This window comes from Sturnus vulgaris, chromosome 6 (genome assembly GCF_052056855.1).
Source record: "Sturnus vulgaris isolate bStuVul1 chromosome 6, bStuVul1.hap1, whole genome shotgun sequence".
In the NCBI taxonomy this organism is placed as follows: Eukaryota; Metazoa; Chordata; class Aves; order Passeriformes; family Sturnidae; genus Sturnus; species Sturnus vulgaris.
This window is the reverse complement of record NC_142248.1, coordinates 2,005,591-2,018,694: the sequence shown is the minus strand read 5'-3', so window position 1 is coordinate 2,018,694 and position 13,104 is coordinate 2,005,591. Positions and strand designations below refer to the sequence as shown.

Genomic DNA, 13,104 nt, shown 5'->3' with positions numbered 1-13,104 from the left:
GATATGGGTAAATGGCAGACTCGAGGACCTCAAGGGTCTTTTCCAACCCAAACAGCAATGATTATTACCTCCCTGGCCCATCAGCTCCCAGCACAAGCTGGTGTTTGCCTGCAGTGGCGTGGCAGTGGCACATGAACTCCCCTGCTGAGAGGGGTTCCTCTGCTGGTGGCCAGGGTCCCCCACCTTGTCTCCAGTGCAGCTCTGGGAAGAAGGGCTGCAGAGGCAAGGCCAGGCAAGCCACAGCTCAGCTAATGCTACAAAAATGTGCAGAGTGCATTCTTGTGGTAAAACACACTGCACTGGAGTTCCCTTTCTGCCCTAGGCCTACCTGCCAGAACTCCTCCCCCAGACTGAATGGAGGTATCCAGCTTCTGACTGCACAGTCCTTGCCCTCTCCAGGTTCCCTTCCAGATAACACAATTGGGACACCAGGGAAACCATGTCCAACGCCAAACAAACAGATTACTTATTTCTAGGAGCCAGTAATGTAATTTAAAAGAAACAATTCACTGGAAAAAACAAAAGTACCCAAGCAATATGCAGTTGTTCTTCATTTTGCAATGTTCTATTCTACTTTGGTGGCACAAAGCCCTCCTGTATCCCAATCAGAGGTGCCAGCATGAAGACTCAGCAAGATTCTTTATTTAAGCAACTTTACTACAGTCCAGATTTCTGGTAACTTGTGGAATAGGAAATAAAAAGGACCAATCTTTCCTATTTTCAACATCTCTACATGGAGCCAAATAAGGCCTGTGGTAAGAGAGATTCAGTAGGTCATAGACTAAGTGTTGTAACAATTAATTTACTCAATGCTTAGAACAAACCACACAGCAGAGCACTGAGTCAGAAGCGCCCAAGTCCTGAGCCTGGGAATGACATGGAATAGTGGCTTTTGTTTGTTTTTGTTGTTTTTTAAGTCTCCAGTTGGCAAACTGTCTCAAAGGAAGCCAAAACTGAGCAGAAAGAGGGCAACCCCCAAATCCCTGCTTGAGAAGGTGTCGCATAGTATGCTCTCCCATGCTTGCAATTCCTCCTCCCCTGGAATGGCACTCAGAGCAGATCCTGGTGTGGGAACAGGAGAGGCCACCCCACACTGACTCTTTAGTACATCTCTGCCCAGACATTCATCAGCTGAAAATATCAGCCTGAAGCTCTGATCTGGGCTTTGTCTTGTTAACACACAGCTCATTTCAGTCCCCAGGCAAACACTCCAAACCCATCAGGCCCATACACAATACCAAGATAAGGATGCTCCTGTATCCTTGCCTCCCCTTAGAGGAAAACATGCCATTAGTATTCAAGCAACACAAATGCTTCCTCATCATCCTCCACTGCTACATATACTCCCATTCTGCAGCTACACTGTAGGGCCAGGATTCTTTTCACCACAGATATCTGCACATGTAAATGTTTACATCTCAGCCCTCCAAGGACCTTTGGAAACCAGCAGAGATAAATAGCTCTTTCTCTAAAACAGAAAACATTGCAGAGATCTACAGCATACCTTACATTTCTCTAATTAAAACACACAGAGAAAGGAGAAAATTGGCTCTCAACTGAGAGCAGACAATGGCAGAGCCAGCGAGCCTGGTTGTTACATGTGCTGCAAAGGAAAGGTTGTCCACAGAGCCTTGAGAACAAGTGATCTGCACCAAGATTTAAAAGCAAGTTTTGGAGTGGCTTTTAACACCTTTTTTCCTCTCTGGGGAAGTAAAATATAGATCTGTCAAGTTTGTCATTATATTCAGAGCAGTATTTTTTCAGCAGACAATTTGAAACTCTGGAGGCCAGAAATACTGCCTGCAGAGAACAAGGAAAAGTAATGTAATTGACCAAAAAAAGTTTTATCTCTCTTTTAAGGTTTTTAAACTCTGCAAATTCAAAGAAAAATTTAATGTACTGAGTAAAACCACAAAAAATTCTCAATTAAAAAAATCTATTCTCCACGTCTTTTCTGACATGTTTATTAATTTCATCAGTGATTTATTATCCTCTAATCTCCTATTGGAACACAGAGTTATTTTGAGTTTTACGTCATTATTAAATTCAGGTTTTGGCAGTAACTGCTCCTCCTGGCTACTCTGATACAGCCCTGTTATCTCTAGATGTGCACATCCAGTACCCTGTGGTGCACCTTTGTGGAGAGAGTTCACCAGCAGAGCAAATACATCACTGAAGGACCTGTTATGTCCCAACCATGATGAAGTTTGTAGAGCTGGAAGACTGCAAAGCTACCTTTTTATTTCTAAACCAAGCAAATTTGATTTGGAAACCTCATGGCCTCGTAAATGAGGGATTTCACAACATAGCTTGCACAGAGTTGCTTTTCAGGGTGGAACTGTGCTTTAATTGCTGGGAATTATTTCACCATGGCAACCTGGCTTCAGCAATCAGACTTCTTGCTATATAGCCCAAGATATACAAATGCAGACAGCTTGCTCTGTTCAGGGAGTACCAGGGTACAGACAAGTTTGTCTTTGTAAAAAATGGTTTGGTTTCCTCACTGCCTTCTTGCCTTGCAGGCTCTTACCTGACAACACAGACTAGTTTTATGCACTACTGTAGCCTAAAGAAAACCTGCAACAGCAAAACCACATTAGATATGCAGGTCAAGCTTACCCACATACTGTGTTTTGGAAGATAGGTGCATATAGTGTCTCATGTACTTGCAATGTGAAATTACAACTATTTAGGCACAAAAAGTGTCTTGCATCAGAAGGACAAGTTAGTTATCTCTGTTGTGAAGAGACTGAAAGTTCAGCACCTGCCTTCCTGCTACAGTTCCACCTCGGAAAACAACACCCATATCACACAGTAGGCAGGACTTCAACAGCTGAAACCTTCACATAAACTTTGTCTGCTTTCCATCTAAAAAAATGTGCATTAATGAGACAGAAATGTGCTAGGGCACACCACAACTGAGAGTGCACACGGAAACAAAGGGAACAACACAGCTACTTCAAACATCTCAGCTTTCTTTGCAGGAGCTTCAGTACACAGTACAAAGTCAGACACACAGCATGGGGAAGAACAATCTAAAGTGTTTTCACTATTCATAAGCAATTTTGCATGCCTGCACCTGCCACCTCACTTTTAAAGCATGTGTACTAGCACACACATGTGCATCTTGCAGCACTGACACACACAGTTGGGGGGAATTCAATCACCTACCAGTCATTAGTTATTGAGCAGGCTGGGCAAAGAAATACCAATGTGCGGAAGCAGCCCCACCTAAAATTTTCATCCTCTGTATCAAGCTCCACAAACTCATCTCTTACACTTTAAATTAACCCCAGCATTTAATTAGGAAGGATATTTATTCACTAGAAAATATTATGGGTCAAGGTCACTTCTCAATGGCAGAGATCAATAATTTTTTCCCGCCCTTTTGTTAATATTTTGGCTTTAATTTAAACCAAAGTCAGTCCAGGTAAGTCACATCTCTCCTGGCATGCCTTAGACCAGATCCTGTGAGGGGAAGCAGGGCCTTTCAGTTTTAGTGTGAGCTATCTTGACAAACTTAAAAACTGAAATCCATAGAAGGCATAAATTGTGTGTCTCCTCATAAGGTTAGAAAGAAAAGGAATCAAAGCATTACCTTAACTAGGTAACTTGCATTGACAGATGATATGTACAAGCTTTCACAAGTGTAACTATGCAGTTAATTTTTAAAGATTTTTGACAGAATGATGCAATGCTCTGTTCAGTTTTGTCAACAATAGCACACAGCTGTTTCAGAATTTCTTAGAAACTGGCACATTGAAGCTTTTCTGTACAACAGAGGATGGAAAAAATCTATTTAAAATACAAACTATGGATTCATAGGCCAAAGTAAAGAACATTTGAATGATTGAAAAAAAATAGTAGGGTGGGTAATAGTTTAATTACTAGTACAATTAGATCACTGTTAATTAGCTAGTGAGACAGCAGTGATTCCCAACCCTAATTTATTACTTTTCCAAATATACCACAGGAGACTGAAAAGCAAGTAAAAACACCTTTACAGACATACTGATCCACTAGCAACCAGGAATAAACCTATAGATATACCCAAACTTCTAGTATTACCTCCAAGAGCCTGCTAAAATATAAATCCAGTCTTTTAACTAAATGCTGAAAGCACAAGAAATTGGTTAAGGAAAACCAGTATTTTTCAAAAACAAATACTAAAATTAGATGCACAGTTGTGTACTGAAGTTGTTTCATTCCCTTGGCTCCATGTGCAAATGACAAAAAGGATCTTTAGCTGTTCACGTGGGATTTGCAACTGATCAGTTCACAGAAGCTGACACCAGCACCTGAGACATTGCTCAAAATGCAATGTGAAGCCACATTTCTGCCCCAGCTTTTGCAACCCAGTGTCACCCCTCAAAGCAAGGGATAGTTATGTTTGGATTTTAAAATGTACTGATTTCAATGATTTACCCAGACATGGAAAAACCTTTCTATGCTGCAAAACAACAGAAAAATAACTATTTCAGCTGAGAGAGAATACATCTTCCCCTCTGTCCCACAAAGAAATGTGTTCTCAAGACCTAAGCTTTATCTTTTCCCTGCACAGCTCTCAAGAAATTTATCAGTCACATCAAAACTGGGGACTCTGTAGAAGAAGGAATCAGCAAAGCCTTTTTATCAGAATTTTCCTCTTCCCTGTTGTGCCAAATGCATCCTGCTGACAGTCAGCACCTTCCCTGCGAGGCTTTGGTGTTCTGAGCCTCGGATGTGTGGACACATTGGACTGAAGAGCAGATCTGGGTGTGAGTGGGGCCACCAAGGTGCATTGTGTCATTCCACCTTTGTGTGAAGTTACATAAACCTCCAGTGAAGAGACCCAAGCCTTCTTTCTTCAGTAACTCCATGTACTTGGATGGTGTGCCAGGACTACTTTTTCCAGATAGTAAGCTGAGAATTTAGTATTTTGCCACTACCTGAGGGCAGCTGCACTCACTGCTGATTTTTCCTTTTTTAAAAATAAAAGGAATCACTCAGACATCCACAATGTTCCTTTCACCTGGGGAGCAGCTGCTACCACGCGTTCCTGCTGTCTGAGCAAAAGCACTTCTAAACTTATTTCCCTATCACATAGAAAAGAACTTAAAAATTAACAGAGCAGAATTTTCTGACAAGCTCAAGCAACCTGGCTTCAGTGCTAATGGGCTCATTCACTCAAAGAAGCAGGTTTAATCCATATACATCCAATTGCTGAAGTTTTAGTTAGGATTCTGTTGAACCCCACTGAATCCTTCAATCAGGGATTAAGAAAAGAAATTTAAAATTCCCTCAACAAAATAACACTCAGAAATACACACAAAATAACAAACTCAGTTTTGGTCACAGAGAGATGTATGATAGAGGAACAGACAGATTTTGTCTCAGCCATCTTAGAGACAGGACAACTGACAGGAGATCACATTCCTAACACCAAACCTCTTCAAAAAAATAAAAAATGGTAAGAGAAAAGCTCTTCTACAAAGGACTTTTTTTCTCCCAGAAAACTACCTGGTACAGGTCTTGGAGTGCACAGACATTTGAAATCCTAGAGAATAGCAGACAGAAATTGTGTGAAATTGATAACTTTCCCATAAAGAGCAGCACCAGAAACATGGGCTATTGCAACACAGGAAACAAAGAGCCAAACCAGGAACTGTAGTCAACTCCCAGAAGGATGAATGTTGCACACTCATACTTTGCTCATATATAAATGGAAGAATCTTCCAGACTGAAACAAGCAGCTAAAATCTGGAACAAATCCTATATGCATACCAAGAAAACAAGATAAAAGAAGGGTGAATAATTGCACAAGTCTGAGAATATAGTTAAATCTATTCTTTGTAAAGTGTCCAGGAGGCATATTCAGTAAAAAAAGCAGCATACTTTTGCCTCTAAACAAGAGGAAAATGCTATTAAACCTTGGCCAGGAGCCCTTTCTGTACGAGCTCTAGAGACACCTTAGAGGGTTGTTTCAACACAGAGAATTTTAGCAGCGCTCTCCCTCTGGCTATCGCTTCACAGGATGTGGAACACGTAACCTAAACACAACTTATGCTGCAAATACGTCTGAAGAAAGACACCAAGTTCTTCATTAAGTTAATACACTGTGCATGGTTCAGTGATGTTCACAAATGCCCCAGGGTCGGGACACTCCTGCAGCGAACACAAGTGAGCCGACAAAGGAACAGAGGAGTGCCTGAGCTGCCTGTGAGACACAGCATCTTTGCAGAGCACAGCTCCAAGTCCTGAGCTCCAGCAAGAGCCCCAGTAATGGCATGGCTTTGCCAGAGGTATCCCACAGCTCACAGCGGGGCTGAACGTCAAGCAGAGCACTGCAAGTTCTGTGTCCACAGCCAGATGAGACTTTGCTACCTGTGTATGCTGGGAACAGCCAGCATATGCAGGGAGAGCTGCCTCTCCAGCAGGCACACCCCAGACAGATGAGTCCATCAGGCTGGCAATGCCACCCAGGCCTGCCTCCCGTCACCAGCTCTGACCCAAGGACAGGACACTTGTGTCAAAGTGCAATCTCCACAGGCACATCCATTACACGGAAGAGCCACCAGAGTCCCTTCTGCATGGTCAACCCCTGCCAGAGCACAAGATGCTATTGCCCCACAGTGTCACCAGTCCTTTCTGAGCAGCTGAGAGTCCCAAAAGGCCATCGCTGAATGAGGAATCAGCTCCTGCCACAGAAAATATTCAGCGGGACACAGCATGACAACTAGTGATGTCAGTTGCCTTGAACCATAAACATTTTGAACTATTTCGGTACAATGGAAAGTTGTGGGAGGGAGAAAGAAAAAGAACAGGATAAAAATAGCCAACGTGGCTCAGAAGAGCATTCTGCCTATAAGCCCCTTTCCCTGCATACTGTCTTCCCTCCCTTCTCTTCTGCCTGTCCCAGGCTTTTGCATTAATCAGATTAGCTAGTGTTAAACAAGGCTCATCTAATTACTTTCTAATACTGTACTAAACTGGACTAAATTATTGAAAAATGTTTCTGCCTAAATTAGAATAAAACAGGATTGATTTTTTAAAATATTTGCTTTAGTCCTGCTGATACATGCAAGCATCACAGACAACAGCTGTCTTCAGCCATGGGAGCCCAGGCCGCAGAGGAGAAGCTCCTCTGCTCCTACCCATACATGTCCAGTTCATGAACATAACAAGACAACCTTGCATGATCACCTAAAAACCAGAATACAATGTCACAATCAACCTGGTTTCTTCCTCAACTTGCTATGAACTGAGAAATAGAGAAGGAATTTAATTTTTCAAAACCTGTTAAGTGCTGGCTATAAAAATACACAGCAGCATCCAGAATGCCAACTCAAACTTGCTAATTTATCCAAATGAAACAATCATTATCACCCTATCACTGAAGACAAATTACATTCTTGAAAAGCGCTTACCCAAAAAAGAGTGAGGTTGGTAGTTTTTAGTTGGTATCCAAATCAATGCCTGTACAAAGCTGTAAAAACGAAGGCTCTTATGAGAAAGGGGTGGTTTAACTTATCTATTTCCACACTCATCCAGGACGGTGTGTACATATAAACCATAGTGTAATTTATCAAAAGGCATTACACAGTGACATCACAACTCTGCAGCCTGCATCATTCCTCTTTCCTACCACCATATCCCTGATTAATAGTCAGCTATCCCAGAGGGACTCAGTTGCACTGAAGACTTAAAAGGAAACACACAGACTAGGGAGCTGCACGGGGAACAGCCTCTGAAAATCTCCAGCACAGGACCCGAAGTGTCACAGCACTGCAAACACACTCGAGCATCTGCATCAGGACTCAGGCACTGGCACAGGCAATGAACATTTTGTCCCAAAATCAGCAGCGTGTGGCTCCAAAAAACGCTTATGGCTGGCTCTGTTATCTGCTGGGACCAAAGAGGGGAGAGATCCCAGGAACCTGAGTCCTCCTTCCATTTGTGCTGCTTGAGGCCAGTAAAACGCAGAGCGCTGCAAGGAAGCTGACAGGAATCCATGGTGTCACAAGAAACTTGGACAATTAATGAAATAATGCTAAAAAATAGAAAAATATTCCAAGTTTTGATATGATACTCTTTGCCCTTTCCCTGCCCACATCTCAAGAACCACCAACTCACAGAAATCAAAATAACAAAAACCAGAAAAATTGCATCCATTTTAGGTTTTTCTTCCCCTCTAATTATGGGCTAAGTAATAGAACAATTCATAACAAAAAAGGGGGGGAAATTAACATATTTCAAAAACACATGAAGTGAAATGAAATTAAACAGCCCGAATTAAACATCATGTTAAGAGACTTCCCAGTTATGCTGTGCTAATTTAAAGGGGAGATGACAATTTTCTACTGGTGTCTCAATTTTTTTTAATCATTACAAGTGCACAGCCTTGGTCCCATCCCTCAAGTGTTAAACACAGTTTACTAACCAATATGATGAAAGATACAAGCATCTCCAGAGTTCTTCATAGCTGAATCACTAATAATTTAAAAGAGCAATAAACCTAACCGTGGCTTTCATAAAACATTAATTAGAAAGACTTAGAACACATCTGTTGCTTTTGTTCCATTTTTTTCCCCCTTTCTGTTTCAGCTGTCTTTCCCCCCACGCTCTCTCAAACTCTTCTCAGGTTCTCAGGACTGCTCTTCTCATGAAGTCTTTCTGCTTCCTCACACCTCCCTCCTTGTTTCCTCATATATTGATTCCTCCTCTGGCAGCTGTTACTACTGACGTGGGGCACACACAGTACCCAGCAGGCAGGAGGAGCTGGACCTACTAACTAATGAGAACAACTTGCATGTTAAAAACTTCCAGTGTGTTAGCTGTAACCACTCACACTCAACACAAATAACACAACTAATCTGCTACGCAGGAAATCAAACTGATTAAGTATTGTACAGGAACAACTGAGCTTTATAATTCACGAGCAGGAGAGAGACGAGAGTGAAGGCAGTTTAGAGGGAACACAGGCTTTCTGTCCCTTGTCCATTGTGAATTATTGCAATTCCTTGGCAGGCTGTGGAAGGCTGGGAGGAAACTGTGATCGTGATAGTTCCCAATTAGGCCTGAGAAAAGAGCCTAAAATGTAGTGAGGACTGCTCATAACACCAGGCTGTGCACAAGCAAGTTATCCTTTGATCTCATCACCAAGCCACTAGCAATAGCCTGATCAACCCGAGAAAAATTACTCCATACAGAGTTTAGCACTGTATAGACTGCAGAAAACTCAATCTGCAGTTCCAGGTGGCCAAACTTAGAAGTGGCATTTGATACCTTTACTCTGAAAGAGATGACAAGATATTACAGTAATTTGGGATACATCTCATTTAACTTCTTATGACTACAACTTCAGTATTACCACAGGAGGTGGTGACTATTGGCGTGGCATTGCACCTCTGCAATCAAACACAGAACATTTAAGGTCCCTGTTCTTTCCTACCGACAATAAGGTGGATGAAGCTCATCTGTGGGTGCTTCTGCTGTTCAGAGAAATCCCATCCCAGCTGTCACCGACAAGACACCATTTGGGGCCTAAATGAGGTCCCATGTGGTTCCTTCTTCCACCATCACTGATGGGCTCACACTTTCAGAAGCACTAATATCCCATTTCTACAATAAAGAAACTTTGATTGGATGTAGTATTTACCTGGCTCCTCATCGGTGCCTGTGCTTTCACACTTCACAGAATAGGATGAGTTTATGTTTTACAGAACAAAGCAAGATGACATAACACACATAAGGTCAGATAAGGCATCAGAAGCAGATTCAAGAGAAGAAATAAAGAGAACCAGTCTGGCATCTAAAGAAAGGTTTTGTGACTTCACATTTCTCTCTAACCATGAGCAAAAGGAGATAACCCAAACCAAAAAGACGCATTAAAAGAACACTCAACTACAGAACAGTAATCACTCCCATCTAGTAAGAGCTAAACAAAATAAAGTTACGCTGTTAATTCATGAGTCCAAAACATTTCATATGTGACGTTTGCCTGCTTTCACACTAGTTTTATAGTATACACCGAAAATAAATCTCAGAAGAAAAGCAAAATTATGCACAATTTCTGCGCTTACTTCAGTAGTAGGAGAAAGGCTAAGATTAATGTTCCATTTTTTAAAAAGTGTGCACAGAACAAACTAAAAATATATGTTTCACTGCTAAATCACAGGAACTTACCTATACTTTAAAATAAACAGCCATAGATGCTTAACAAAAGGTTTGGCAATTCTTCCCCACAGAGGCACCCATCTATTTACATCTGGGACTGCTGCCAATAGAACAGCTACCAAAAACTTCAAAAGCTTCACATCATGAATCGCAAGTTGCTGGCCAAAGGATTTTATGATATGACCAGCTGTGTAACACCATATTGAATTATAGACACGCCGCCCCCCAAAAATGCAAAGAAGGGACATTAAACTTGTTAAAAAGCTGAAAGAGAAAGCTCAATTCTTTAAATTAATGTTTTCTACAGAAGAGAATTTTTATCGGGGGGGAAAAAAACCCCAACCCAAACCAGCTGCACTACGGGACATTTTAAAGAGCAAATCTAAGCAGCTGTTCCCACCAAGGCTGCTTCAAGCTCAGCGAACTCCTCTAGCTGAAGTCCCAGCCCGAGCTCAGCCGCTTTGTGATCGGAACATTCTGCTTTAATAAATGGCTCCCTTAAACTGGCTTGGGGAGAGACATGAGTCAACAGAGGAAGAGAGGGATAATGTTTCTGTTGACAAACATTTAACAATTGGCAACAGACAGTAGAAAACGGGGACGAACGAAAGCTTGCCAAGTAAAGTTATGCTGGAGGAACAAGGCTCCTTTTTGGAGCGGCACTGCAACTCTCCATAGATCTCAGAAAAATATCTGAACACAACCAACATAAAAAAGCTGCAGTTGTTGAAGAAAGAGGCTCCTAATCCTAATATTTGTGGTGACGTTTTTCCCTGCCAACCAGAACGGGTCAGAACTCCTTCGAATCAAATTACTGCACATCCTTTGCCAAAGAGTCTGGTTTTGGTCTCAGTAGTCATCCACGTCTCAGTGTTCACACAAGCCCTTCTGAGCTGCATGAGCAATTTTTCCCCCTCATCTTACAACATTTCTGTGGAAAACTTGCCAAAGCATATGTAGCATCTTGGTCAGACTCCTTATTCAGGCAAGCCAGGACCTCCGCTGCCTGATTACGTCCTGGAAACTCAGTTCTCATGAAAGCGCAAACAAAACCCGACTGCCGTATTAAGAGTGAACAAATGTTCCTCTCCAAGCGCTTACTGCTGTTCCAACTTCCAGCCTCCCCGATCGCTACACGAGACCAAGAGGGAGCCGGACGCAGCCTCTCTCCTTCGTGCAGAGAGGAGCGGGGCTCAGGACGAGTTCCCAGCCGAGCTCCAGCCCGCTGCTCTCCCGGGATGCGCCGTGGGCAGCCGCCCTGCCCGCCCGGCGCCACGGCCACCGCCGGACCCGTCCTTACCGCAGCACTTTGCCCACCGCCTGCAGGACCATCTTGCAGCTTAATCCGGGCTTGGCACTCTGGGCGAGCACGGGCCGTTCACCGGGGAGGCTGCAGTGATCCCCCACCATGGTACGGCGGTGCGGAGCGGAGCGGCGATCGCGGCTCGCTCGGCCCCGGCTCCCCGCCGCTGTCCCGGCCGCCCGCCCCCGCCGGCCCGGCCCCGCCAATGGCGCTGGGGGCGGGCGGTGCCGCGGCTCCTCCGCCCGCCCCGCCCGGCTCGGCTCGGCTCGGCCCCGAACCGGCCCGAGCAGCGCCCGGCGCCGCCCCCGCGCCCCTGAGGCTGCGGCCGCACGAGCAGCTCGGCCCGGCCGCGTTACACAAGCCGGGCAGCGCAGGGACGGGAGAGCGCGGCTGCCCAGCACCGGCAGCCACCCTACAATGCTCTGCCCTTTTTTAGGCAGCCGGAGAATAAGCAAGGCAAAGTAGGACGGTGCCTGACGGAGCAGGACACGGGGCAAACGTCCTGCTTTGGTGTCTGCACTACGGGCCCCGTCCGTAATGGGGCCAGGCCGGACTCCCGGTGGGAAACGGGAATAATGATGCCTTTTGTGAGCAAGGCTTTGCACTGCTCTCAGTACTGCTCTGTGTGACACGCAAGGGCATGGGCTACCGGAGCTACAGAGAGTCTTACATAGCCGTGGCAGCCCAGCAATGACAACGAGACCTTTATCAGAGACACTTTAACAGAGGAAGGGTGAAGAAGAAGGCAGCTATAAACAGCAAGAGATGACTTGCCAGTGTGGCCAGAGTTAAGAGCGAGCACTTGGGTAATGGTCCTCAGTGTCCCCAAACACCTTCAGTTTTGCCCGGATAAGCCACGTGGCCGTGTTTTCCTAGCAGACCTTAGAAAGGCACTGTATGTCCGACTCGTTAGCCATGCCATGTAAACACCAGTCCACACCCCTTTTGGACAGGCAGCTGTACCCACGGGTTGCACATGTAGCATTTAGAGCTAGATCACAACAAAAATGTGACAGGTGTGGCATAATGTGACCTAGACCAGAAAGTCTTGAGGACATTACTTATTCTGACACACTGAAGCCTGGCCCATGCCATCTCAGAGAAAACAATGGGTTAGCCATTTTATGTACACCTGCAAGACCGGCTGCAATTGGAAGGGGCAATTCCCCATTCAGGGTATAGCCATGTGTTCCAGTTTGCATACTGAACAGGCATCTTCCCCCATAAACAGAAGGCCAACAGGCTTGTTGAATTCAGCTTAGCACAAACAGTGACTCTGCTGCTGCCACCGACCTGGCATCACCTGCCCAGAGCAGGCGGGAACGTGGCTGCTGTTTGCACAAACCCAAGAAACCGCAGACCCGTGATGCAACCCGAAGGAAAAATGTGCTGCTGCTCAGTCCCAAAGCATCTACCCAGGCAGGGGTGTTTGTCAGCTATGCACTTTTAGTTGCATGTCCCAGTTAGGCCTCCCCACCCTTGTGAAGCAGGAGGTATTTTGATTCTCACTGTACAAGCAATCCACTTAAGATGGAGTTTTAATGACTTCACTGATAGCACACAGGAAGCCTGCAACTGAACACAGTTCAATTTTCCACACTGAATCCTGGCACTTCATGCAACGGATAATCCAACCCCTGAAAAAT

General features: G+C 44.4%; 1 protein-coding gene across 5 annotated transcripts in view; it reads right to left on the bottom strand.

Annotated features, from left to right (window-relative positions):
• MOB2 (MOB kinase activator 2) overlaps nt 1-13,104 on the bottom strand; it is a 106,943-nt gene that overhangs the window by 17,923 nt on the left and 75,916 nt on the right. Inside the window, exon 1 of one of the 5 annotated variants that reach the window (XM_014891520.2) lies at nt 11,456-11,633. The exons of 3 other annotated variants lie outside the window; for them this stretch is intronic. In XM_014891520.2, the coding sequence (XP_014747006.1) occupies nt 11,456-11,565 (110 nt within the window). In that variant the 5' untranslated portion in view covers nt 11,566-11,633. Of the gene's footprint in view, nt 1-10,164; nt 10,419-11,455; nt 11,634-13,104 lie in introns of those variants that run through there. One more of the 5 variants, XM_088166682.1, reaches the window with a different exon arrangement.